General features: G+C 40.8%; 1 protein-coding gene across 3 annotated transcripts in view; it reads right to left on the bottom strand.

Moving 5' to 3' along the window:
• The window catches only part of ADNP2 (ADNP homeobox 2), a 41,790-nt gene continuing 16,439 nt past the window's right edge, over window positions 568-25,918 (bottom strand). For all 3 annotated transcript variants that reach the window (XM_003122295.6, XM_005660559.3, XM_013993971.2), the window contains exons 3-4: window positions 10,456-10,545; window positions 568-5,294 (exon numbers count right to left, since the gene is read on the bottom strand). In XM_003122295.6, coding sequence (XP_003122343.3) covers window positions 2,019-5,294; window positions 10,456-10,545 — 3,366 coding nt within the window. In that variant the 3' untranslated portion in view covers window positions 568-2,018. The remainder of the gene's footprint in view (window positions 5,295-10,455; window positions 10,546-25,918) is intronic.

Raw genomic sequence — 25,918 nt, 5'->3', positions numbered from 1 at the left:
GGCCTAGGAACTTCCACGTGCTGTGGGTGCAGCCAGAGGGGAAAAAAGCTGAACAACAGCTGAAATACGGTTAGAAATCAGAATCCCTTCATCAGAGTGGTTCTCCTCAGGGCTGATTCTGCCCCTCAGGGACACTTAGCAGGGACACATCTGGTTGCCAGCACCAGGGGACAGAGTGGAAGTGCTACTGACTTAGAGGGTAGAAGCCACGGTTCTGCTCCAGTCTTACAAGAGACAGGAAGGTCACCCCAGCAAAGAATGATTAGGCACCAAACACCAACAGAACCCCTAACATCCATGATTAAATAAGGAAGGATCCAAGCACGTGGACAGCTAGATGCGTGGTCAGCAGAGAGCACAGCCTGGAGAGAGGCCGGGTCCCAACCGCCAAGAGACATAACAAGGATCCCTGCCACATCCATTAAGCACTTTGGGGTTATGCTTATTTTCACAGTAACCAGTAATGTTTTTTAGAAAATAAATGTAGTATGCATTTTCACATTTAGATTGTTCCTGAGTCACTACGATGTTTTAACACTTAAAAGAATTAAACAGCTCTACTTGCAGTGGTGTAACAAGTTTTAATTCAAAATAGACACTCTGAAAACAATAAGTAAAAAAAAAAAAATAAACTCAAACAAGCTCTTTGAATTTACAACAGAGCACACCAACAATCACACACCAGTTTCACGATTGCCTCAAAAATGCACATTACAGCAATGACATGCAAATACTATATTTTAAAAACCCACATGGTAACATTCTGTTATTTCCCAGAGACTGTTGTATCTCCTGCATATGTTGCACAGGTGCCTCTGCTGTGTGTCACCAGCAACATGACATAAGGTCTAAACAGGCCAGTCTCTGTTACTGGTTCTGGTGCTTTATTTTATATCGTGTGACAAACCAAGGTTTAGCTGTCTAGAGGACAGTAATACACTTGAGTTGCTTATCAACACCCCGTCCCATTATCCTGGACAACTGAGGTATGGGAAAGCTCATGTCCCCACAATGAATATGTTTACCTCTAGGAAACTGTCAGAGATTTAATACACCAACCAGAAGACTAGCTCTGGTCTACTCATTTCGCCTTGTCCCCTGAACACCTGTGTTTAAATTTCAGTTAGTAGCCACACTCAGGGGTCAGTATCTTATTCCTGAGTAACACAGTCCTTCCCTTTCACTCGATTATGAAGAGGTTAGGAGGAGAGCTTGTGTGTGTTTTCAGTGTTTGTTCTAAAGGCACTAAAGATTTACTGTCTTATCTTTGAATGGAGAAAAGACTTATCACCCTATCAAAAAGAAGAGAAAAGTGTACACTGAGAAGTACTTCTGTACCTACTTTATTTGTAAAATAACTTTTGACTTGTGAGCTTAAATACCAGACCAGGTTCAGTGTATTTTTAACAAATGAAAACATTTGGTTTTCTGAGTTATAATCAAAAACAACTGTAGGGGAAACCTAAAAAAAATGTAAATCCAAATTATAATCTAATAAGCAAATACCCTGCAGAGAAGAAATCAGCATAAGTTAATGCAGTGCATCCTTAAGGAACCATACATGTCACAGGGGTGTTTACTCTTCTCTAAACATTACCATTTGCTGCTACGTGTGCTGCTAACTGAGGGAGATCAATGTCTAAATTCGCAGTTAATCAAGTGTTGTGAAACAAGCTGAAATTTCCTTAAATGAAGAACATACATAGATTTGTTTTTAATCATACGATACTGACACTACTGGAAAACAAGGCGTGCATGAAATATCAAAAGATTTAATTTACATGACAGAAGAAAAAATGAAAAATAATTGTTACAAAATCAAACTGCAGGAAACAATAAATCTGAAAGACCTATTCACTTCTTTATATAGAAGTCTTTCTGAGCACCTGAAATAAATCTAAAGAGCAGCATAAAGACCACTGAATTGATTATTTCAACGTACAGTGAAGAAAATAACATTTTTTTAAATCTCAATTGAAAAAACTAATTATCTAGTATTTTAAATTTCCTAATTTTTTTTACAAGTTTTGTGGTTCATATTCAAAGTTCAATCTATGTTTAACATTTTTAAGTTCAGACATATCAAAGCCTAAAAGTACAGACGGCTTGTGATTTTTTATTGCTTTCATGCAAATATATCTTCTTTTTCCAAAAAATGAAGCCACGTCAATCTTCCACACCCATAAGAGTGACGACAACAGCTCTATTTCCTTTTTACTGGGATACGGTCTCTTGTGGAAATAATCTCTAAGAAACTGCTTTTTTTCTTCGTAAGAACGATCTTCATATTTTTTAGGATTTAATGCTAAAATCTGAAGAGCATCATCATTAACAAGTGGTCCCTCCGTCCTGCTCTCATTCCTCTGTCTTTTAAAAGGCACAACACTTGTGACCTTTTCTGGTGTTGGGTCTGCGTCGGCATTTATGATGAGAGGTCGCTCCTCCCCATCCCTCTGGTCTTCGGCCCCAAAGTGGCCATCAGGCAGCTTTCTCTTTACAGAAAATCCCGAGTCATGGATCACCTCGCCATTGACTAAAAGCAGTTCACTGTTCTCAATAAAACTAGGCTGCACCTTAAGGTCTGAGCTGCTGTCCTTGGGAGCACTCCTGCAGCGCAGCAGATGGATGGCAATGGCTGCCAGGGTCATGTTGCCAGTGTAAACCCCACAGCAGTGGATGCACTTGAAGGCCGGAGATTTCAAAATCGTGTGGACTGTGGGTGTGATGTGGTGCCTCTCCTTCAGGTGCAGCTCATATGCCTCAGTCGTCACAAAGGTGCCAAAGCAAAAGGGGCAGGTCATCACCTGTTTGCCAGGCCTCCCAGATGCACCCTCAGTCTGGGGCCTCACTTTGATATACACGGGCACGAGCGACTTGGAGTGAATCCCAGCCAGGACAGCCAAGTAGACCTCCCGCTCCCCCAGCTCCTCCTTTGGCAAGATGGTGATGAAATCAAGGTGGGGAAACAGCAGGTTGCCGTTGGCATCGATATCCAACTGAAAACCTTTGTTACTATAATCCACAGGCAGCTTTTTCTTCCCCAGGTGCATAGTCCTACTATGCTCTGAAAGACCTTTAATATCGTGGAAAGTGCACGGGCAGAACAAGCACCCCAGGCCGTGCATCAATAAGTGGTGAATAAGCTCCTCCTCTGAGACAAAACACTTACAAGATAGACACCGAACTGTCTTCTCTCTCATCCACTTTAAAAACGGTGCACATGCTGCCAGCTTTTCTGGCTCCAGTTTTTCAGCAGATTTGGACTCACTGTGTTTATGTGCCACTTCCATGTGAACCTGGTAGACATTGGAAGGGAAGAGCTCATTGCAAACTGGACAGGTTTTCCATTGCTTCGCCTGCTTGAGCACCTGATTCGAATCTGCCACAGACGAAGAGGCCTGAACGAACATGTTCTGAGTAGCATTGACCACCACTGGCGTGGAAGGCATGTTGGCCATGGAACTGGCCATCTGTGCAGCTGTGGCTGACGGCAGGAGCTGTATGGGCATCTGGGGAGGGGCAACAGTTGCAACGCCTCCAGGTGGCACAGGCAAAGTGACGGACACCGGGGCAAGCGTGTATGTGGGAATCCCATTCACTTGCTTCCCCGTGGGTATCAGCTGTCTGAGAATAGAGCCTGATGTTAGGAAGGTGGTGTTTTGCGAAGCACCAGGTCTAACGGTCTGATTTGCAGGCAGAATGTTAGTATTCACAGACTGATTAAGCTGCAGGACCCCAGGCCTCACTGGCTGGCCTACAGGAAGAACTCCCGACACAACCGGCTGACTGAGCTGAAGAACACCAGAGTTAATACCCTGGTTGACGGGGAGAACACCTGATGAGACCGTCTGGTTGGGAGGAAGGAGCCCAGGTGGAACCACCTGGCCTGCAGGGAGGACCCTCAGCGGAACAGTCTGGCCAGGAGGGAGGCCCCGTGGTGGGACTGCCAGCCCAGTGGGGAGCACCCCTGATGGGGCAGTCTGGCCGATGGGGAGAACCCCTGACTGAACCATCTGGCCAGCAGGGAGAACCCCAGAAGTTGCTGTCTGCCCTGAAGGGATAACCCCAGCAGGGGTCATCTGTCCTGCAGGAAGGACGCCTGACGGGACTGTCCGACTCACAGAAATCACTCCCGGCGAGACTGCCTGAAGAACCCCGGGGGTGACCGAGGGGTTGACAGGAAGGATACCAGCCCCAACAGGCCTATTTACTGAAAGAACTCCAGGCCCAACTGGTCTGCTTATGGGTCCAACAGGCTGGTTGAGGGGCAAAACCCCTGGACGGATGCTCTGGTTTATGGGAAGGACACTGGTTCCAACAGACTTATTTATAGGTCCAACCGGCTGACTCAAAGGCAACACTGGAGGGTTTGCTGTCTGGTTAAGAGGGACTCCGTGAGAAAGAAAGACAGGCTGAGGTGTTGAGGGTGGCAGAGTGAGGTTGCTCTGGCCCACTGGCAGAGGACTGGAGACCAGAGTCACGTGGGACTGGGCGACAGCAGGTGGAGAGTGGGTGAGGCTTCCAGAAGCGCCTGAGGCCACTGTCCCCGGCGGGGCTGGGCCCTGAACTGGCTGCACTACAGTCTGGCTCTGACTGCTCTGTGGCAAGGCAAGATGGAAGCAGGGAGATGCGGCTGGCATCCCCGGTGCGCTGCTGTTCGGTGGTACGGCCACATGCGCAGCTGGCTTTGGAGCAATATGCATTTGCTTCAAGAGTCCAGTCTTCTTAATATGTTCTGAAATCACAGACCTAAGCTTATTCTCCAAATCCCTGTGTATATCTGATGTCAAAATATGATACATTAATGCATCCTGGCTGCTGGCATTGGCATTGCATTTTTTACAGTAATACCTGTCAGACGGGGGCATCTTCTCTGCAGAAAGGGTGTCATCAGCTTTTGATTGCTCACCCACTTCCTCAGTTCTCAAGCCAAAGTAGGAGTTAATTAAGTAGTGAAAATGAGCTACCAGCACATGCTTCTTCATGCTGTAGTACAGAGTGTTTGAAAAGTTGCATTTTAAACATGTAAAACTTATAACGTCACTCCTAGATGATTTGGTTTCACCCAAAATATTCACTGTGTAGTTCTGGACTTTCCGAACAGGTGCATGAAACATTCTGAAGTGCCTTCCCACAACTTTGGGCTGAGAGGAAAACACACAGTTTGGACAAGGGATCACCAGCTCTTGGTCAATTTCATCTTCATGATAACGATGTAAATGATTTTTGAATGACGTAATCACTTTTGTGGAGTATTTACAAAGGCTACAACAGTATGGTTTTGTTCGGTATCTCTGTTAAAAGAAAAGAAAGCCAAGCATAGTTTAATAAAACTATTAGATGCTATATCTTCCATAGTTCACAGTATATGATGATTCTTTTTCTTCTAACTTGCTAGGTCTAGTACTGTGTTGTAATGGAAAAGCACACACAAATAATGTCTAAATAATACTACAGACCCTAACCACACATCACAAAACAGTATTCTTTTCTCTTTCTCAAACATTTAGAAATGTAACAACTATTCTTAGTACGTAGGCAGTACAAAAACAAGCTGGCCTAAAAACCATAGTTTGGGAGTTCCCGTCATGGCCCAGTGGTTAACGAATCCGACTAGGAACCATGAGGTTGAGGGTTCGATCCCTGCCCTTGCTCAGTGGGTTAACGATCCGGCGTTGCCGTGAGCTGTGGTGTAGGTTGCAGACGCGGCTCGGATCCCTTGTTGCTATGGCTCTGGCATAGGCTGGCGGCTACAGCTATGATTAGACCCCTAGCCTGGGAAAACTCCATATGCCGTGGGAGCGGCCCAAGAAATAGCAAAAAGACAAAAAAAAAAAAAAAAAAAGAAAGAAATGGGATGAGAAAGGGAGAAAATAACTTTCTTGTGCAGAAGACTGAGTTCATTTTAATTGATAGTTAATTCCGAATATAGGACTAAGTAATGAGATTTGTAGTTTAATGGGTGGCTTGGAAACAGGATTCCAAGCAAACTATGTTTTTTTTTTCTTTTTTTTTTTTTGTTTTTTGTTTTTGGTCTTTTTGCTATTTCTTGGGCCGCTCCCGCGGCATATGGAGTTTTCCCAGGCTAGGGGTCTAATCATAGCTGTAGCCGCCAGCCTATGCCAGAGCCACAGCAACAAGGGATCCGAGCCGCGTCTGCAACCTACACCACAGCTTACGGCAACGCCGGATCGTTAACTCACTGAGCAAGGGCAGGGATCGAACCCTCAACCTCATGGTTCCTAGTCGGATTCGTTAACCACTGCGCCACGACGGGAACTCCTCATCCCATTTCTTAAGTTCCAATGTTGTTTTTACTCCATATTCCAAAACTTCAGCAATTTATCTACACAATCTGTTAAAGCCTTCATCACTGTCTTTCATTTCCCAGGTCTCTGGAGAAGGCAAGAACCAAATGGACAGTGATCACCACATGCAAGGACTCAATAAACATGTGACAAGCCTTGAAGGAAGAGGGACTGTGCCTAACTCATCGTTAACACTCCTAAGCTAAGTTTCAGGGCACAGACCATAACTCTAACAATACGGTATTTCTCTGTAAGGCAAATATGGGGAATTTGACAAGTGTGCAGCACAAGAAGAGAGATTAGGCCAACTGAGGAGCACAGGAAACCTTGCTGGTTTGTGATGACTTGAGAGCAGTAAAGTGGTGGTCTTATGATGGCCTCTGAATCCTAGAGCAGGTGCACCAGGAAACACTGGCCCTACTTTCACAAAGGAGGGAGGTATAGCATGGGCAGGTTAAACACTGGAGCAGAGGTCTTCCCACTCTGCAACACTGCCTTTAGTTATCACAGCAGCCACAGGCCACACCTATCCTACCCAGATCTGTGATCTCAAGATCACTATCTCATACACACACACACACACATATATATGTTCCCCTCCTGTGAGTCTGTCATGCAGTTTTCCTCTTAGGTCATAGGTCAGAGAAATCATCCAAACACATTCAACAACATGCTACTACTGAATCCTCAGCAACCAGAAATCCTAGGTTCTGAAACTTCAAGGAGGATCTATAATAAACTTAAGGCAACAGTCAAGCACAGATCTCAAATTTTTTTAAAAAAGTTACTATTTTTCCCCCATATTAATATCTCTGAAATCTGGGAATACCTTACAACTGACAGTTCAATGCTGCAACAGAGTTTAAGTGAAAAACTAATTTCATTAGTGGTTCATTTTTTAATGGTGCACCTTATACTCAATAAAATATTGTATTGAAAAACCAAATACTTAATGAAGATTACACTCAAAGAGTCAAGAGAACTTACTAACAAGTACATATTACTATCTGCTACTACTGAACAGATCTTTGGGTTAAGGAAAGAGTTCTTAAATATGATACCATAAATATGAACCGTAATAGGAAAAACTTGCAAACTGGACTTCATCAAAGTAAGAAATTTTCTTCTCTTTGAAAGATACTGTTTAAAAGATAAAAAAACAGCGTTCCTGTCATGGCACAGTGGAAACAAATCCGAGAGGTTTTGGGTTCCACCCCTGGCCTCGCTCAGTGGGTTAAGGATCTGGCACTGCTGTGAGCTGCGGTGTAGGTCACAGACGTGGCTCGGATCCTGTGTGGCTGTGGCTGTGGCTGGCAGCTGCAGCTCCGATTAGACCCCTAGCTTGGTAACCTCCATATGCCGAGGGTGCAGCCCTAAAAAGCAAAAAAAAAAAAAAAAAGATAAAAAGATAAGCCACAGGCAATATTTGCAAACTACATATCTAATAAAGGACATGTGTCCAGAATTCAGTGTGGACATGTTCAAGTCTCAGTAAGAAAACATATGGCCCAATTTTTAGAAAACAGGCAAAACATTTCAGTGTTGAGTACTTTAAAGTAAAGAAGGCATCCAGATGCCAAATAACACATGAAAAGATGCTCAACATGATTAATCACTGAGGAAATGCAAATTAAAACCAGAGAAGATACCACTTACACACTTATTAAAATGGAATATAAGCACAAAAATCAAATCTGGTGAGGACAGAGCAGCCAGGACTCACATCGATGGTGGGCACATACAGCCACTTTGGAAAATAGTCCAGCAGTTTGTTACAGAGATAAATATATACTTATTTACCACATATAATCCAGCAATCTCACGCCTAGGCATTTACCCAAGAGAAGTGAAGTAAATGTTCAGAAAAAACCTATATGAGAAAGTTCTAGAATAGTGATCAATGAGAAACAACCTGAGTGTGAGACTTTGGCTCACTGCAACAGAGAAAAAAAAAACAACCAAAAGAAAAGCAGAAATGAGGTGGAGTCAGGCGCTCTGGGTGCTGGTTGAAATCTCCGTCCCCATAACAGTCTGTAAGTTCCCCAATCAGCCTAAGGCTGTGCTCCTCGGATCCCACAATAGCTGGGCTCCATCACCTGATATATGTAACCTGAGCATCTCTGTCTCACACCCAAAAGTTCAACACATCTCAATTCTCTGCAGCATGAGCCACATACTCCAGCAGGATCACACAACATTTCTCCTACAGTGCCCCAAACTGTCTGTTCATAAATCCTGTTTCTCAGAGACAAATCAAGAAGGCTACCCATGGAATGAAGAGGAGTAGCAAACAACACATTCTCTACCATGCCAGTCAACAGTGGTTTCTTTTATTTCTGAATATCATATCTATTTAATAAATTCAATCTCTACTATTTCATATTGTTATTTAACATTTTATGCCAGGCTCTATTCACCGCAACAAAAACAATAGTTCTTTGTATAAAGCACTAAGAAAGTTCTACCTACTTTGTAGTGGAAATTCAACAAAATGGGGAGTTCTGTTGTGGTGCAGTAGAAACGAATCTGACTAGGAACCATGAGGTTGCGGGTTCGATCCCTGGCCTCACTCAGTGGGTTAAGGATCCGGCGTTGCTGTGACCTATGGTATATAGGTCGCAGACATAGCTCGGATCCTGTTTTGCTATGGCTGTGGCATAGGCCAGCAGGTGTAGTTCTGATTAGACCCCTAGCCTGGGAACCTCCATATGCCCTGAGTGCTGCCGTAAAAAGAAAAAAAAATGTTTCTGTATGAAAAGTATATAGTTCTATATTATATGGCATGTTACATTATAGGCTTTTTCAAGAATTCAAATGAGAAAAATTAGTGAGGCCCAAGAAAATATTCATGAAGTCAAGGTCTTCAGAACAAGGCATATTTGAAAAACCATGAGGTACTGCTACTGCGAGAGGTAATAACCAAATCAAAGCGGTTTCAAGAAATCTTCTGTCTGTTGGTAGAGAGGGGGGTGTTGGGTCCAGGAGGGCAAGAAACACAAAGGCAGAAAAGTGGGACTCCATAAGACAACCTGACAATAAGTATGTTTTTAAATAAAATTTTGACAGTAAAGGAGTTCCCATCGTGGCGCAGTGGTTAACGAATCCGACTAGAACCATGAGGTTGTGGGATTGGTTCCTGGCCTTGTTCAGTGGGTTAAGGATCCGGCATTGCCATGAGCTGTGGTGCAGGTCGCAGACATGGCTCAGATCCCCCGTTGCTGTGGCGTAGGCTGGTGGCTACAACTCCAATTGGACCCCTAGCCTGGGAACCTCTATATGCCGTGAGAGCGGCCCAAGAAATGGCAAAAAGACAAACAAACAAAAAAACAAACAAAAAACTGTTTTCCCTGCACTCCACAAGGCTCTTCAACCTCCTGGACCCCATTTATCAATGAAGAGCCAGATGCCCAGAAGGATGAGTGGCTTCCTGGGAGGTTAAACGAATAAGACAAAAAAAAAAAATTGACAGTAAAATAACTGACTAGTTACCACAATTTTTTTAAGCCCAAATTCCCAAGGCCAACAAGATTTGGACAAATGGGGGGAAGGTGGGGGCAGTGGCGAGGGGGAGACAGTTACGTCAAATCTGGGGCATGCTGAGTTTGATACTGATGAAGGTGCTAATTTAATGGAGGGTGGTAGGAATGGTTTTCCAGAAAACAGTTTAATAAGGAGACATTAGTGGTATGTCACATATTTTTGCTTGAATCTGCAAAGTGTGAGCTTTTGATTATCATATATTATTTTCCCTTATTCAAAGAACCATATTTTTACTTTAATTTCTGAAACCAGGATGCACCCTCATTGTATACACTTATATGTCACTACCATTTCTTTTTACTCAGAATAGTTATGTAAATCAGAAGCCCTTTGTACATCAGTGGCATCTAATAATCAAAGACAAACAGTTTCACTATATCACTTTATCAACTTCATATTCAGAAAACTCTCAAAGTAACAATAATCCTATATTATATTACAAACCATTTAACTTCGTTTTCCTTTTTACTCCCCTGAATATTTACACTACACCTCCCTCCTGTTCCCATCCATCCAGCTCCAACCCCAATACACATGATGTCCCTCAGAACTGACACCCATCTCCAAGTTCTAAGGAAACATGAAAATAAAAAGTAAAAATACATACCACTTTCTTTCCAGAAGGTTCCCAGAGAGAAATATCTCCCCATGATGTGTTATAAAAGTACTTCTCTCCTGGATCAAAGCTTTTAAGGTCCTTTCAAAAAGGGAGAAAAAGAGAGATCATTATGAAATTTCAGAAGATAAATATTTATTTAGAACCTGACGGCATTACTTGCCACCTAAGAAGAAATCTACCTAGGAAAAGTGAAATGAAAATGCAGCCCATGGCAAATTGTGACCAAGTTCCCATCAAGTTAGAAACCTGGGGAAAATACTGAAATAATTCAAGTTGATATTAAAGGTTTTTTTTGTTTGGTTGGTTGGTTTTTGTCTTTTTGCCTTTTCTAGGGCCGCTTCCTGTGGCATATGGAGGTTCCCAGGCTAGGGGTCAAATCAGAGCTATAGCCACCGGCCTACGCCAGAGCCATAGCAACATGGGATCCAAGCCTCATCTGCAACCTACACCACAGCTTACAGCAACGCCGGATGCTTAACCCACTGAATGGGGCTAGGGATTGAACCCGCAACCTCATAGTTCCTAGTCAGATTTGTTAACCACTGCGCCACAAAGGGAACTCCATAAAGTTTTATAAGAAATTTATAAGAAATAGTTTTATAAGAAATAAACAGACAAGATTTCCCACAAGTAATTTCTGAAAGAGAGACACTGCATGAGCAGACACTGTCTCCCATCAGTGGTGAACATGGTCAGAAGAATGCCAGGTGGATATGAAGCAGGGCTGCAGTGTGTGGCCAACAGGACTGGGAGAGAAGGAAGACAGAAAGGGACAAAACTGAGACCCTAACAAGATGCATGGGGTCCAGAATGAATTCTGGTTCCAACAAACTGAGTACGAAAAATATTTGGGGGAAACTGGAGAAATCTGAATATGGACTGGGTACAAGATGAACGATTAATGACACAGAAAGATGAAGGTAACTGAAAAAAGCAAGTAATAAACTATGATCAATACGAGCTCATTGTGGCAAACACTACACACGTGTGTATTTACATACAGAAAGAGAAGACTAAACAATAAAGCGTTAATAGTGGTAATCTCTGAATGGTAGAAACATGGCACTTAATATTTTCATTTTCTAAAGAAAAGACTACCTGTGTTTCCTACTCTCCCTTTTTTTTTGGCCACATTCGTGGCATGTGGAAGTTCCCAGGCTGAGGATCAAACCCACACCTCTGCAGCAACCAGAGACAGTGCAGTCAGACTCTTAACCCATTGCACAATGGCAGGAACTCCTCTAGGTATTTTTTTTGTTACAGATTTCTATTTATTTTTTTATTTTTTTTTATTTTTTTTTGTCTTTTTGCTATTTCTTGGGCCGCTCCTGCGGCACATGGAGGTTCCCAGGCTAGGGGTCGAATCGGAGCTGTAGCCACCGGCCTACACCAGAGCCACAGCAACGTGGGATCCGAGCTGCGTCTGCGACCTACACCACAGTTCACGGCAACGCTGGATCGTTAACCCACTGAGCAAGGGCAGGGACCGAACCCGCAACCTTTTGGTTCCTAGTCGGATTCGTTAACCACTGCGCCATGACGGGAACTCCCAGATTTCTATTTAATTTTGCTTTGGTCAGAGACGAAACGAGAAAACTCCGGATTACTTGTATTTTCTAACCTCCATAGTTTTTATTATTGTTTTTTAAAATAATTAAAGATTATTTCAATATAAAAAGAATCAGTTAAGCCAGAGAATGACAGTTAATATAACATTTGCCTTTGAATATGCTAATGCACTGCTACCAAGTCAATTCAGAACTAAAGTTCTAATTATCACAAGGATTTAAAACTGGAAAAATATGTATTTATTGTGAGATTTATAATATATATAGAAGTAAATATATGACAACAATAGTACAAAGGCTGGAAGGGGAAATGAAAGCATACTGTTTTCAGGTTCTATACTATGTGTGAAGTAGTATTATATTAGGAAGGTATCACAAATGTAGTAGGGATCCTGTTGTGCAGCACTGGGAACTATGTCTAGTCACTTATGATGGAGCATGATAATGTGAGAAATAGAATGTATACATGTATGTGTAACTAGGTCACCATGTTGTACAGTAGAAAAAAAAATGTATTGGAGAAATAACAATTAAAAAAAAATGTATGTAGGAGTTCCTGTCTTAGAGCAGCAGAAACGAATCTGACTAGTACCCATGAGGGAACAGGTTTGATCCCCAGCCTCGCTCAGTGGGTTGAGGATCCAGCATTGCTGTGGCTGTGGTATAGGCTGGCAGCTCCGATTCAATCCCTAGCCTGGGAACTTCCATATGCCGTGAATGCGGTCCTAAAAAGCAAAAAAAAAAAAACAAGAAAAGAAATACATGTATAGCTGGAATTCCCATTGTGGCTCAGCAGGTTAAGGACCCACATTTTCTCTGTGAAGATGCGGATTCTATTTCTGACCTCACTCAATGGGTTATGGATCCAGCACTGCCACAACCTATAGCGTAGGTCACAGAAGCGGCTCAGATCCAGTGTGGCCATGCCTGTGGCGTAGCCCCAGTTGCAGTTCCAAATAGACCCCCAGCCTAGAAACTTCTATATGCTACAGGTGTGGCCGTAAAAACGAACAACAAAAGAGTATATATAGCTAATAAACCAAAAACAGAGATAAAATGGAATCATAAGAAATATTAATCCAAACAAAAAAGAATTAAAAAGGAACAAAGAGCAGACGTGACAGGTAAAAACAAACAGCAAGATGGAGATTTAAACCCAAGTCAACAATCACATTAAATAACAACAGCTGATAAACTTTTTCTGTAAAAAGTCAGATAACAAATATTTAAGGCTTTGCCAGCCATGTAATCTCTGATACAACTACTGAATCCCACCATTGTGTACAAAAGCAGCCACGGACTTTATCAAACATTAATAAGGACAGCTTCATTCCAAGAAAGTTTATTTACAGCAAGACAGATTTGTCCCACAAGCCATAGTTTGCTTACCTCTGGTCTAAATAATCAAATAAGAGATAGAGAATATCGGAGTTCCCATCATGGCGCAGCAGAAACGAATCCAACTAGGAACCATGAGGTTTCGGGTTCGATCCCTGGCCTCACTCAGTGGGTTAAGGATCTGGCGTTGCCGTGAGCTGTGGTATAGGTCGCAGATGCGGCTCGGAACTGGCGTTGCTGTGGCTCTGGCATAGGCCAGCAGCCATAGCTCTGATTAGACCCCTAGCCTGGGAACCTCCATATGCCGCTGGTGCAGCCTTGAAAAGACAAAAGACCAAAAAAAAAAATGAGAGAGAATATCAGATGGGGTGAAAAAAAAAAGATCCAATTACATGTTGTCTACAACACTTTAAATACAAAAACATGGTGAGTTCCCACTGTGGCATAGTGGGTTAAGAATCCAACTGCAGTAACTCATGTCTTTGTGGAGGTGTGGGTTCAATCCCCAGCCCAGCACAGTGGGTTAAAAGACTCAGCATTGCCACAGTTGTGGCTCAGGTCGCAGCTGCAGCTCAGATTGAATCTCTGACCCAGTAACTTCCATATGCTGTGAGTGTGGCCATAGGAAAATAAAAATACAAATAAAATTTTAAAAATAAAAAAATAAGGACAGGTTAAAGGTAAAAAGATGAAAAAGGATATGTCATGAGACCACTAATCAAAAGAAAGCTCAAGGAGCTATATTAATAAGAATAAAAGTAGATTTCAGGGTGGTAAGAATATTAACATGGATAGAATGTCATTTCATAATGACAATGGGGTCTATTCATCAACAGAACATAACAATCCTAAATGTGTTTGCACTGTACAGTGTTTCAAACATATGAAGCAAAAACTGACTGAACTAAGAAGAGAAATAATCAAATCCAAAATTACAGTTGAGGACTTCAACACTCATTTCTCAATAACTGATAGAACAACTCCACACAAATCAGGAAGGAGAGGGAAGACTGAATTGCAAACTGACCTGACATTTATGGAACTCGCTACCCAGCAAAAGACACACGAAACACTTCCCAAGAGATCTTAAGCGGAGTCACAAAATAAATGTTGATAAATTAAAAGGACTGAAGTAATTACAAAGTTCAGGCTCTGACCAAAGCAAAATTAAATAGAAATCTGTAACAAAATGATAACTAGAGGAGTTCCCTCATGCCTTAGTGTGTTGAGGATCTGGAGTCATCATTGCTGTGGCTCTGGTTATAACTGTGGCACAGGTTCAGTCCCTGGCATGGGAACTTCTACATGCCAAGGGCAGGGTTAAAAACAAACAAACATACAAACAAAAAATTCTAGAAAATCCCCAAATTTCTAGAAATTAAACACACTTCTTAATATCCATGAATCAAAGAAATCACAAGGGAGGAGTTCCCGTCGTGGCACAGTGGTTAACGAATCCGACTAGGAACCATGAGGTTGCGGGTTCGGTCCCTGCCCTTGCTCAGCGGGTTAAGGATCCGGCATTGCCGTGAGCTGTGGTGTAGGTCGTAGACGCAGCTCGGATCCCACGTTGCTGTGGCTCTGGTGTAGGCCGGCAGCTACAGTTCCGATTCGACCCCTAGCCTGGGAACATCCATATGCAGCGGGAGCTGCCCAAGAAATAGCAAAAAGACCAAAAAAAAAAAAGAAATCACAAGGGAAATTAGAAAATATTTTAAACTGAATGGAGACACAATATACCAAATTTGAAGAACACAGCTAAAGTAGTAGTTAACATAAAATTGATGGCATTAAATAATTAGAAAACAAAGAACTTTAAAAAAGCAGTGATCTAAACTGCCACCTTAAGAAGCCAAATAAACTAGAGTTCCCATCATGGCTCAGCAGTAACGAACCTGACTAGTATCCATGAGGACACGGGTTTGATACCTGGCCTCACTCAGTGGGTTAAGGATCCAGCATTGCTGTGGCTGTGGTGTAGACTGGCAGCTGCAGCTCCGATTTGACCCCTGGCCGGAGAACTTTCATATGCCGCACATGCGCACCTTAAAAAAAAAAAAAAAAAGAAAGAAAAAGAATGATGGGTAAAGATATAAATGTATGTGTGTTCATTTTGTAGAATTTAGGTGGTAAGTACAAAGGTATTCACTGTAAAACTTTCTGTAGGCTTCAATTTGTCATAAGAAAATACTGAAAAAGGAAGGAAAATAGTAATGCTCTAGCAAGGAGTGCCTTCCATTGTCAGACACAGCAAAAAAAAAGAGCTAGTAAGAAAAAAAACACAATTATTAAGAAATAAATGGAGTAACAATATTTCAATATATTTTTGCAGGTAAGATGTAGAAACATAGGCTAATACATTTTTAAAAATCTGTTTATATATATATATATTTATGTCTCAGAAGATTGTCACAGGGGACAGGGGAGTGCAGAGCACTCTTTTTTTAAAGCTTCCCTGACTCAGATGGAGCACCCCCAAATTTGTAAACATTGGTTTAAATGTCCCGATCTAATCTCTAACTTGATGCACAGAAGGGCATAAGTTGCCTCAGAAATGGCAGCTCTGAGCAGAACAGCATAGAAAGTGATATGGCCACAAGTGCAGCCATAAAAAGAAAGTGAGGTGGTGCAGTGCAGCGAAGAAGCAAGGAGGAGAGCAACCACACTTCTCCACCAAAGGCAGACTCTCCTGGTGGGTTTCTAAGGTGCGGGAAGAATGGTACTACCTCAAGGGAGTGTGTCAGAGTCACAAGGATGCAACAGAGGATAGATATGAAAAAAGGGTTACAAGGTAATAACCTTCAAGTCAACAGAAAGACAAAAATGACCATGGATCCAAGTTTCTACTAGATGGTGAACATTAACTCCTCCTATTTCATCTTTCCTCAATAAACCTGATAGATACTTTGAAACTCTAACCTAGGGAACTTCTTTATCTTTTTTCCTCGACTGTTTCTTTAACATCAAAGGTTTCTGGCCTTCATGTGACAGTATTTGTATTTCCGATAGCTATTAATTGAGAAAACACAGGATGACAAAAGCTGCTAGGAACAACAATACTTTTAAATAAATTTAGGTAGTATTATTTCAGTATCTATGAATATTTGATATATAACATTTGATACATAACATTTGATATACAATGGGAGAGACTACTTTCAGTTCTCAAACAATGTTTCATTTACCTGTGAATTTTCAGCCACCAGAGAAATAGTAATAATTCCCTAATAACTTCATGATTCCTCAAGGGTCCATGGCATATTGGAAGTCTCTACTCCAGGCGATACACACGTCATACACAGAAAGAACATCCAGCATCTCTTTCACTTCCCACTGAATACGTGTGTGTGTGTGTGTGTGTTTTAAATCAAGCAACCCAGGGGGTAGTTTCTTCTACATTTTAATAAGATTGAAGGGATAGGACTGCCTAACTAAGTTGATCAAGCAACAACAAAAAAATTGTCAGGACTGACCCCTGCTGTGTATATAGTACACTCAAGACATGCCAAACATTCTCCCAGCACTAGTTTTGAAAAGAAACTTCTTGTAAGATTTTACAGGGAGAAATCTGAGTAAAATAATGAAGGTAATCGAAAACATACTAAGGGCAATGCAGTAGAAAGTTTCCTATAACTATTTTACAGCATTAAAATATAATTCAAAGTAAGCTCATGTGATTTGGAGTTCCCATCGTGGCACAAACGCGGCTCGATGGCGTTGCTGTGGCATAGGCCAAGAGCTGTAGCTCCAACTAGACCCCTAGCCTGGGAACCTCCATATGCTTCGGGTGCGGCCCTAAAAAGCAAAACAACAACAACAACAACAAAATCAAATGAAGCTCCGAAGCTCATGTGATTTAACTCCCAGCTTCCTGGTGTTAGCAACTGAACAGACTGCACATCAAAATTAAATTGACCTGGGAACTACACAAAGATAAATAAAAGAGAATCAAAGAAACCAAAAGCTGTTTCTTTGAAAAGATCAACAAAATTTACCAAATGCTTAGCTAGACTGACAGAAAATAGAAGATAAAAGTAAGTAAATCAGGAGTTCCTGTTGTGGCTCAGCAGAAACAAACTCAACTTTATATCCATGAGGATACAAGTTCGATCCCTGGCCTTGCTCAGTGGGTGAGGGATCCAGTGCTGCCTGGAGCTGTGGTGTAGCTTTCAGATGTGGCTTGGATCCCAAGCTGCTGTCGCACAGGCTGGCAGCTGAAGATCCAGTTGGCTCCCGAGCCTGGGAACTACCAGATGCAGCAGATGCGGCCCTAAAAAGACCAAAAAAAAAAAGTAAAATCAGAAGTGAAAGTGGGCACATCACAACTGACTTTACAGAAATAAAAGAATCAGAAGAGAATACCATAACAGTTATATACAAACAAAATAGATAAACTCAATGAAATGGACAAACTGCTAGAAACACAGTAATTAACCAAGCTGATTCAAGAAATAAGAAAATTTCAACAGACTTATAACATGTACAGACTGAAATAGTAATCAAAACCATCAAAACAAAGAAAATTCCAGGACCAGATGACTTCACTGGCAAATTCTACCAAACGTATAGACAATTAACACCAGTTCTTCTCAAACTCTTCTCCTCAAAATCGAAGAGGAGGTAACACTCCTCCTCAAAATCGAAGAGGAGGTCATTTTATTTGACCAGCATTACCCTAATGCCGGAGCCAAATAAAGACATCACAAGAAAAAAATTTTTCAAAAATTCCTTATGAATAAAAATGAAAACTCCTTAACAGACTACTAGCAAACAAAACCCTACAGTATATTAAAGATTCTACACTATGACCAAATGGAATTTACACCAGGAATACTAGTGGCCTTCAGCATAAGAAAAACCAATGTACTATACCAACACTCAAAGAACAAAGGGGGAAAAAAAAAAGTCATCTCAACTGAGAGAAAGCATCTGACAAAATCCACACCTTTTTTTTTTTTTTTTGTCTTTTTAGGGCCACACCTGTGGAATACGGAGGTTCCCAGGCTAGGGGTCGAATTGGAGCTGTAGCCGCCAGCCTATGCCACAGCCGCAGCAATGCCAGATCCGAGCCGCATCTGCGACCTACACCACAGCTCGCAGCAATGCCTGATCCCTAACTCACTGAGCAAGGCCAGGGATCGAACCCGCAACCTCATGGTTCCTAGTCAGATTCGTTTCCATTGCACCACGATAACTCCAAAATCCACACATTTTCATTACTTACAAAACATTCAAAATACCAGAACATCTTCTTCAACATAAGCATTTATGAAAGGCATAATACCTAACAGTGAAAGACTAAAAGCTTTCCCCCTAAGATTGGGAAAACAAGACAAGGATGCCTGCTTTTACCACTGCCATTCGACATTGTACTGGAGTCTTAGCCAGAGTTATTAGGCAAGAAAAACAAATAAAAGGAATTCACATTAGAATGGAAGAAATATATATATATATTTAAATAATGCCTAAGAATCCACAGAAAGCTACCCCAGGTAATGAAAAATTGCGGGGTACACAAAACATGCAGATACTAGTTGTGTTTTTATACATGTGTAATGAAAAATCTGAAAAGGAAATAAAGAAAACAATTTCATTTAAATCCCTTCTAGGAGTTCTGCTGTGGTGCAGCAGGTTAAGGATCCAGCATTGTCTCTGCAGCAGCTGGAGTTCGATCCCTGGCCTGGGGCAGTGGGTTAAGGATCTAGCATTGCCACAGTTGTGGCATAGGTCACAGCTGTGGTTTGGATTTGATTCCTGGGGCTTCCATATGCTGCAAGTACAGCCATAAAAATAAACAGATAGATATATAAATATCATCTAAAATAATCAAATGCCTTGATATTAATTTAACCAAGCAGGTGAAGGTATTGTACACTGACATCTACAAAACATTACTGAAAGACATTAAAAGACCAAAACAAATAGAAAGTCATCCTATTGTTTATGGGTAAGAATACTGCTAAGATGTTAATAATATCCAAAATGACCTACAATACAATCCTCATCAAAATTCTAACAAACTCTTGCAAAAATGGAAACATCAATCCTTAAATTCACATGAAGAGCCAAAACAATACTGGAGGAAAGAAAAAAAAAGAACAAAGTTAGAAGGAGTTCCCTTCATGGCTCAGCGGTTAACAAGCCCAACTAGGATCCATGAGGACATGGGTTCGAGCCCTGGCCTCACTAAGTGGGTTAAGGATCCAGCATTGCCATGAGCTGTGGTGTAGGCTGCAGACGAGGCTCAGATCCCACATTGCTGTGGCTGTGGCGCAGGCTGGCACCTACAGCTCCAATTTGACCCCTAGCCTGGGAACTTCCATATGCCACGGGTGCAGCCCTAAAAAGAAAAAAAAAAAAAGAACAAAATCTTCCAATTTCAAAACCTACTATAAAACTATGATAATCAAAACAGTATAATACTAACATAAAGACAGACATACAGTTTAATGGAACAGAGAGTCCAGAAATAAATCCATGCATCTATGGCCAAATCATTTTCTACAAGGCTGCTGAGTCCATTCAATGTGGCCGGGGGAATGAGTCAATTAAATGGTGCTGGGACAACTGAAATTTCCACATGCAAAAGAATGAAACTTGGGCCGCTACATCCCACCATACACAAAATTAATTCAATATGGATCCACAACCTAAACAAAAAGAGTTTCAACCAAAAAATTCTTAGAAGAAAACATAGGAGAAAATCTTCTTGATTTTAATTTGGCAACAGATTCTTAGATATCATATAGAAAGCATTGCAGGAGTTCCCATCGTGGCTCAGTGGTTAACGAATCCGACTAGGAACCATGAGGTTGTGGGTTTGATCCCTGGCCTTGCTCAGTGGGTTAAGGATCCAGCATTGCTGTGAGCTGTGGTGTAGGTTGCAGACTCGGCTTGGCTCTGGTGTAGACCAGCAGCTACAGCTCCAATTCGACCCCTAGCCTGGGAACCTCCATATGCTGCGGGAATGGCCCAAGAAAATGGCAAAAAAGACAAAAAAAAAAAAAAAAAAAAAAAAAAAAGCATTGCAAACACAAAAATAAATAAAATGGACTTCACTGAAGTTTAGAACTTTTGTGCATCGCAAGAAAAAGAAACTTACCGTATGGGAGAAAATATCTACAATTAACCAGTATACATAAAAAAACCAAAAAGACAAACAATCCAATTTAAAAATGGGCAAAAGACCTGAATTCAAATCTCTAAAGATAAACAAAAGGCCAATAAGCACATGAAAAGATGCCATTAGTGGTCACAAAGGCAAGGGAGGGAGGGAGGGAGAAGGAGAGGAAAAGAAAAAGGGAGGGAAAGGGAGAGAAGAAAGAAAAGAACAAATGTTGCCAAGCTGTGGGTAAACTGGATCCCTCACGCCTGGCTGGTGGGAATTGAAAAAAAGGTGCAGCTACTGTGGAAACAGGTGGTTTCTCAAAGAGCTAAACAGACAATTATTATACAACCCAGCAATTCTCTGAGGTATATACCAAAAACTGAAAACAGGGACTCAAACGGATACTTGCAAGCCAAAGTATACTACAGCATTATTCACAATAGCCAAAAGAGGGAATCAACCCAAGTCTATCAAAAGATGACCTGATAGGAGTTCCCGTTGTGGCACAGTGGTTACGACTAGGAACCATGAGGTTGCGGGTTTGATCCCTGGCCTCGCTCAGTGGGTTAAGGATCCAGCGTTGCCATGAGCTGTGGTGTAGGTTGCAGGTGTGGCTCGGACCCCGCGTTGCTGTGGCCCTAGCCTGGGAACCTCCATATGCTGCAGGAAGTGGCCCTAGAAAAGGCAAAAAGACCAAAAAAAAAAAAAGGTGAACGGATAAAATGTGGTATTTCTACCATAGATTACTTAGCCAGCAAAAGGAGTAATATTTTGCAGTTCTCTTGTGGCACAGTAGGTTGGTGTTGTCACTGGAAAGGCCCAGGTTTCAGCTGTGGCACAGGTTCAGTCCCTAGCCAAGGAACTTCCACATACCACAGGTCAAGCCCCCCTTCCCCCAAAGAATAACATTTTGATACATGCCACAACATAGATGAACCTTGAAAACCTTAAGTGAAATAAGCCAGTTATAAAAGGATCAATATTGCATGATTTTACTCACATGAAATATCTTTACCAGGCAAATCCACAGAGACTTAAAGTAGATTAGAGGTTATCAGGGGCTGGGGTGAGGACATGAGGAATTATTAATGGTTACAGAATTTGTGTGAGGTGATAAAAATATAGTCACAAATCAGTGTGAATATAATCAATGCTACTGAATTGTATATCTAAAAAATGGTTAAAACAGCAAATTTTATGTTATATATATACCTTACCTAGTTAAAAAAATTCTAAATACACTTGGAAAGTTTAAGAAAAAAAAAGAGGGCAAAATATTTCATTACTTATTTTACACAGATTACATACTGAAATAGTATTTTTAACATATGAGGTTAAATAAATTATTAAATTAAAAAAGAAAGGGAAGTTTTAATTTAATTATTAAATTAAAAAAGAAGAAAAATGTCACATCAATATGTTTTTGTTTTGTTTTTTTCAGTTTTATGAGTTAAGGATCTGGTGTTATCACTGCTGTAGCATGGGTTCAGTCCCTGGCCCGGAACTTTCACATGCAAAGCCAAAAAAAAAAAAAAAAACCACCAATAAAACAAACAAACTGGGTAGGTCTTAGAAAAGATCAGTGGGGCCTTGTGCTCAGAAAGGCCAAGGCTGGGGTTTCATCCTTATCACCATCTTCAAAATGTTTACAATTTTATTTTCAAATTTGTCTGATAAAGTGAAGTCTGATAGGATGATAAAGCATGTGTCAGGGCGTTCAGCTCATGCACAGCCCTATCTCCACTGTTTCGTGACAGATTCCATCCCTGCTGTGTGTCCCCACACCCCATGCCAGGCTTTTGACAAGAACCGTACAGCCTACTATTTGATGCCCCAACTCTAGGAATGAATGGAGTCACCTACGCTTTGGAAATCAGAGAAGGCAAAGTGAATTCTCACTGTGAAATCTGAAGTGCCTGGGTAAGGAAATGAAAAGGACCATGGACAGGTATTCCCAGGGCTAACTCTGTATGCCCCTACAGACTTCCAATAAATCCCCTCTGAACTCGGTCAGTGTTAATTTTCATTGCTTAAAACCAAGGAACTCTAAATACTACAATGGATTAAGAATAAAAATCAATTATATTTTAATTTTTAAAAAAGAAAGAAAATTTTTAAAAAAGAGAAGGACAAAGTGAACATCTTTATTTGGAGACAAAAACATTGTGTAAATCCCATGGGTTTTTTTAACAAATAATTTTTTTTTTTTTTTTTTTTTTGCTTTTTCGGGCCACACCCACAGCATATGGAGGTTCCCAGGCTAGGGATCAAATTGCAGCTACAGCTGCCAGCCTATGCCACAGCCATGCAGGATCCAATCCACGTCTGCAACCTACACCACAACTCATGGCAAAGCCAGATCCTTAACCCAACTCACTGAACGAGGCAAGGGCCTGAACCCACAACCTTGTGGTTCCTAGTCAGATTTGTTTCTGCTGCACCACAATAGGAACACCACAAATAATTTTTAGAAAGCTATTGCACCAAATAGAATTTAGAAAAATCCACAGTATCAATAAACAAAATCAAAGAATGAAAAAAAAAGAATAAATGCAGTTGACATGGAAAAAAATTCTTAATATAAGATTCAGGGAAAAGACATAACAAAGCTACTATGGTATCTTACATAGATCATGTCCTGTTTCTAAAAACCCAGAAAGATGTAACTGTTTACCATGGAGATCCTGGGGTAACCGTGTACACACAAATTATTTTCTTCTTTATGTTTCTGTGTATACTTTCTAATTTTTTCTATAATGCACTTTAACACTGCTTGAATTTTCAAAAATTTTACAAAATATAGGACCAACTACAAATAAAAACAAAAACTCCTCCCAAAGAATTAATAAAATTTAACCCAATAGTTAATCTAACTTAAGAGCTGTATGCCATTCAAATCTCCTAGTTTTCCCTTGTGAAATATGTACATTATCTGTGACATACAGTCTTAGAAAGAAAAAGCAAACTGTCTTGAACAAATTTAAATGAGTGAACACAATCTTAGGCTGACTAAGGAAGCTAGTGAGGAATGATCAGTTCTACCCCTTGTCAAAAACAAAGTAGAAAAAGTTTAGTTGTTACTAACATTTTACCTAAAAATATAACTAATTTTGAAACAGAATTCTGTTTAAAAACTACGTCACTAAAGAGACATGACAACCAAATGCAATACCTGGTCCTAGACTGGGTCCACCACTGACAGGGCAAAAAATGCTAAAAATGACTACACAAAAATGTCACATCAGTATGTTTTTGTTTTGTTTTTTTCCTTTTTACAGCCACGCCTATGGCATATGGAAATACCTAGACCAGGGGCTTAGGCCCCCACCACAGCCACGTCAACATCAGATCTGACCTGCATCTGTGACCTACGCCACTGGTTGAGACAATGCCAGATCCTTAACCCACTGAGCAAGGCCAAGGATAGAATCTGAATCCTCACACAGATATCAGGTCCTTAACCCATTGAGCCACAATGGGAACTCCCATACAATGTTAAACTCATCTAAGTTCATAAGCATCCTGAGGCAATGTAAGAGACAAATCTTATTCTTAAAAAATACACGCTTGGAGTATTTAGGTAATAATGTTCATGAGACATGCAACTTATTCTTAAGTGGCTCAAAGAAAAATACTATACACACCAGTAAGCAAATGTTAAAGCAAGTGGGAGAAAACGTTAACAAGTGGTAAATCTAGTAATGAGTGTTCTTTGTACTATTTTTATTCTTGTAACTTTCCTATAAGTTTGAATTATTATTTCCAAATAGAACAATTAAAAAAAAATGAATTCACAGCCTGCATTGATGGTGGTTAACCAATTGGACTGTGGTTCTAAATTTCGGGTTCCTGGAATACTCTTTCTAATTCCACTGGAGAATCCTAGCCTCTCTTAAAAACAAACAAAAAACAAATTCAAACCTCATCTCCATAAAGGCTACTCCAGCTTTGCCAGCTAGAAAGGATCTTTCTGCCTGTTTCTCACTATGATTGTTTCAGGTCTGTCTCAGCTCCTGACAGACCATCAATCCCCTAACAGGGGCAAGTATCCTGACTAACCCTTAAGGGTGAGGACACTGAGGCCCCAAGAGTAACCCAAGACTTGCCCAAGGTCACACAATTAGCTACAAGCCAGGATTAAAATAAGAGTCATGTCTTTCTTTACCCACTAATTAACTCAAGACAATTCCCAGTGTGTCTACTACAGAGCACTGCTGTACCTTCAGAGCACATTCTGTTGGCATCCACCACCTATCAGGCACCACTCCAAAAGCTTCCCATATGTTATCATCCAAAACTTTCTCAGTCTATACATATTGTGCTCTTAGCTTGTTATTTTATATTCTCTGGAAATATTAAACTCACAAAAACATATATATTACTAGTGGACTCTGTCTACTAGCTACCTTCTCAAATACATCTCCAAATAATTACCCTGCTTTCTTCCTTAAGTATAAAATATGACTTATAGACAGAGCTACAACACTGAGAGTCCTCTTACTTTTAAGACTGTTCTTGAGCAACAGCATCTAAGAGTTTTCCACTTCACTATCTCCACCATCCTTTTATTTCCAAATAAACGTTCAGGCAGTCAGTCTATTATTAAAAGTATTTCTCCACTTGGGCTTTACTTTCATTCATTCATTTTAAAAATATTTCTTAAAAAAAATACATATTTGTTAAGCATTTACAGGCAGTAGAGTGGATAACAAAACAGTGTAGTCCATGCCTACATATGTTCAAGTGAGGGATACAAATAAACAAATACCAGGTATTATCAGCACTTTGAAGAAAAACAGCAGATAAGATAGAGAATAAAGTGGAGGGCGCAACATTTTAGGGGACGATCTCTCCAAGGTGGTAATGTTTGAGCAGAGAACTATCTGAAATCTTTCAGAAATTTTACTTCAGAGCAAAAATTCAATTCTGACCATTAATGAGAATCCGGTGATTATTTATCTTTCAGTATCAGAACAGCATTTTATAAATAAAGTCAATCTGGTTCAAAATCTGAGATTTAAAAATTAAGAAGCTGAATTCTTCCCAAGGCCAATTAATATTTTGAATTGAATTCTTTATCTGAGTCTGAAAACTTCAGTGCAGACACAGTCCTTATTTCAATAATTATGAATTAAATATGCATAGTACTTTAAGTGGCTATAAAGCTACACAGCAAACCTTATTTATCAATTTTTACCATCGTGTCTCAGCAGAAACGAATCTGACTAGCACCCAGGAGGATGCAGTTTCGATCCCTGGCCTCATTCAGTAGGTTAAGGATCTGGCACTGCTGTGAGTGTGGTGTAGGTCACAGATGAGCCTCGGAGTCTGTGTTGCTATAGCTGTGGCATAGGCCAGCAGCAACAGCTCCAATTTGACCCCTAGCTTTGAAACCTCCATATGACGCAGGTATGGCCCTAAAAGACCAAAGAAAAAC

This window comes from Sus scrofa, chromosome 6, assembly GCF_000003025.6.
Source record: "Sus scrofa isolate TJ Tabasco breed Duroc chromosome 6, Sscrofa11.1, whole genome shotgun sequence".
Classification (NCBI taxonomy): Eukaryota; Metazoa; Chordata; class Mammalia; order Artiodactyla; family Suidae; genus Sus; species Sus scrofa.
This window is presented reverse-complemented; position numbering and strand designations above follow the sequence as displayed.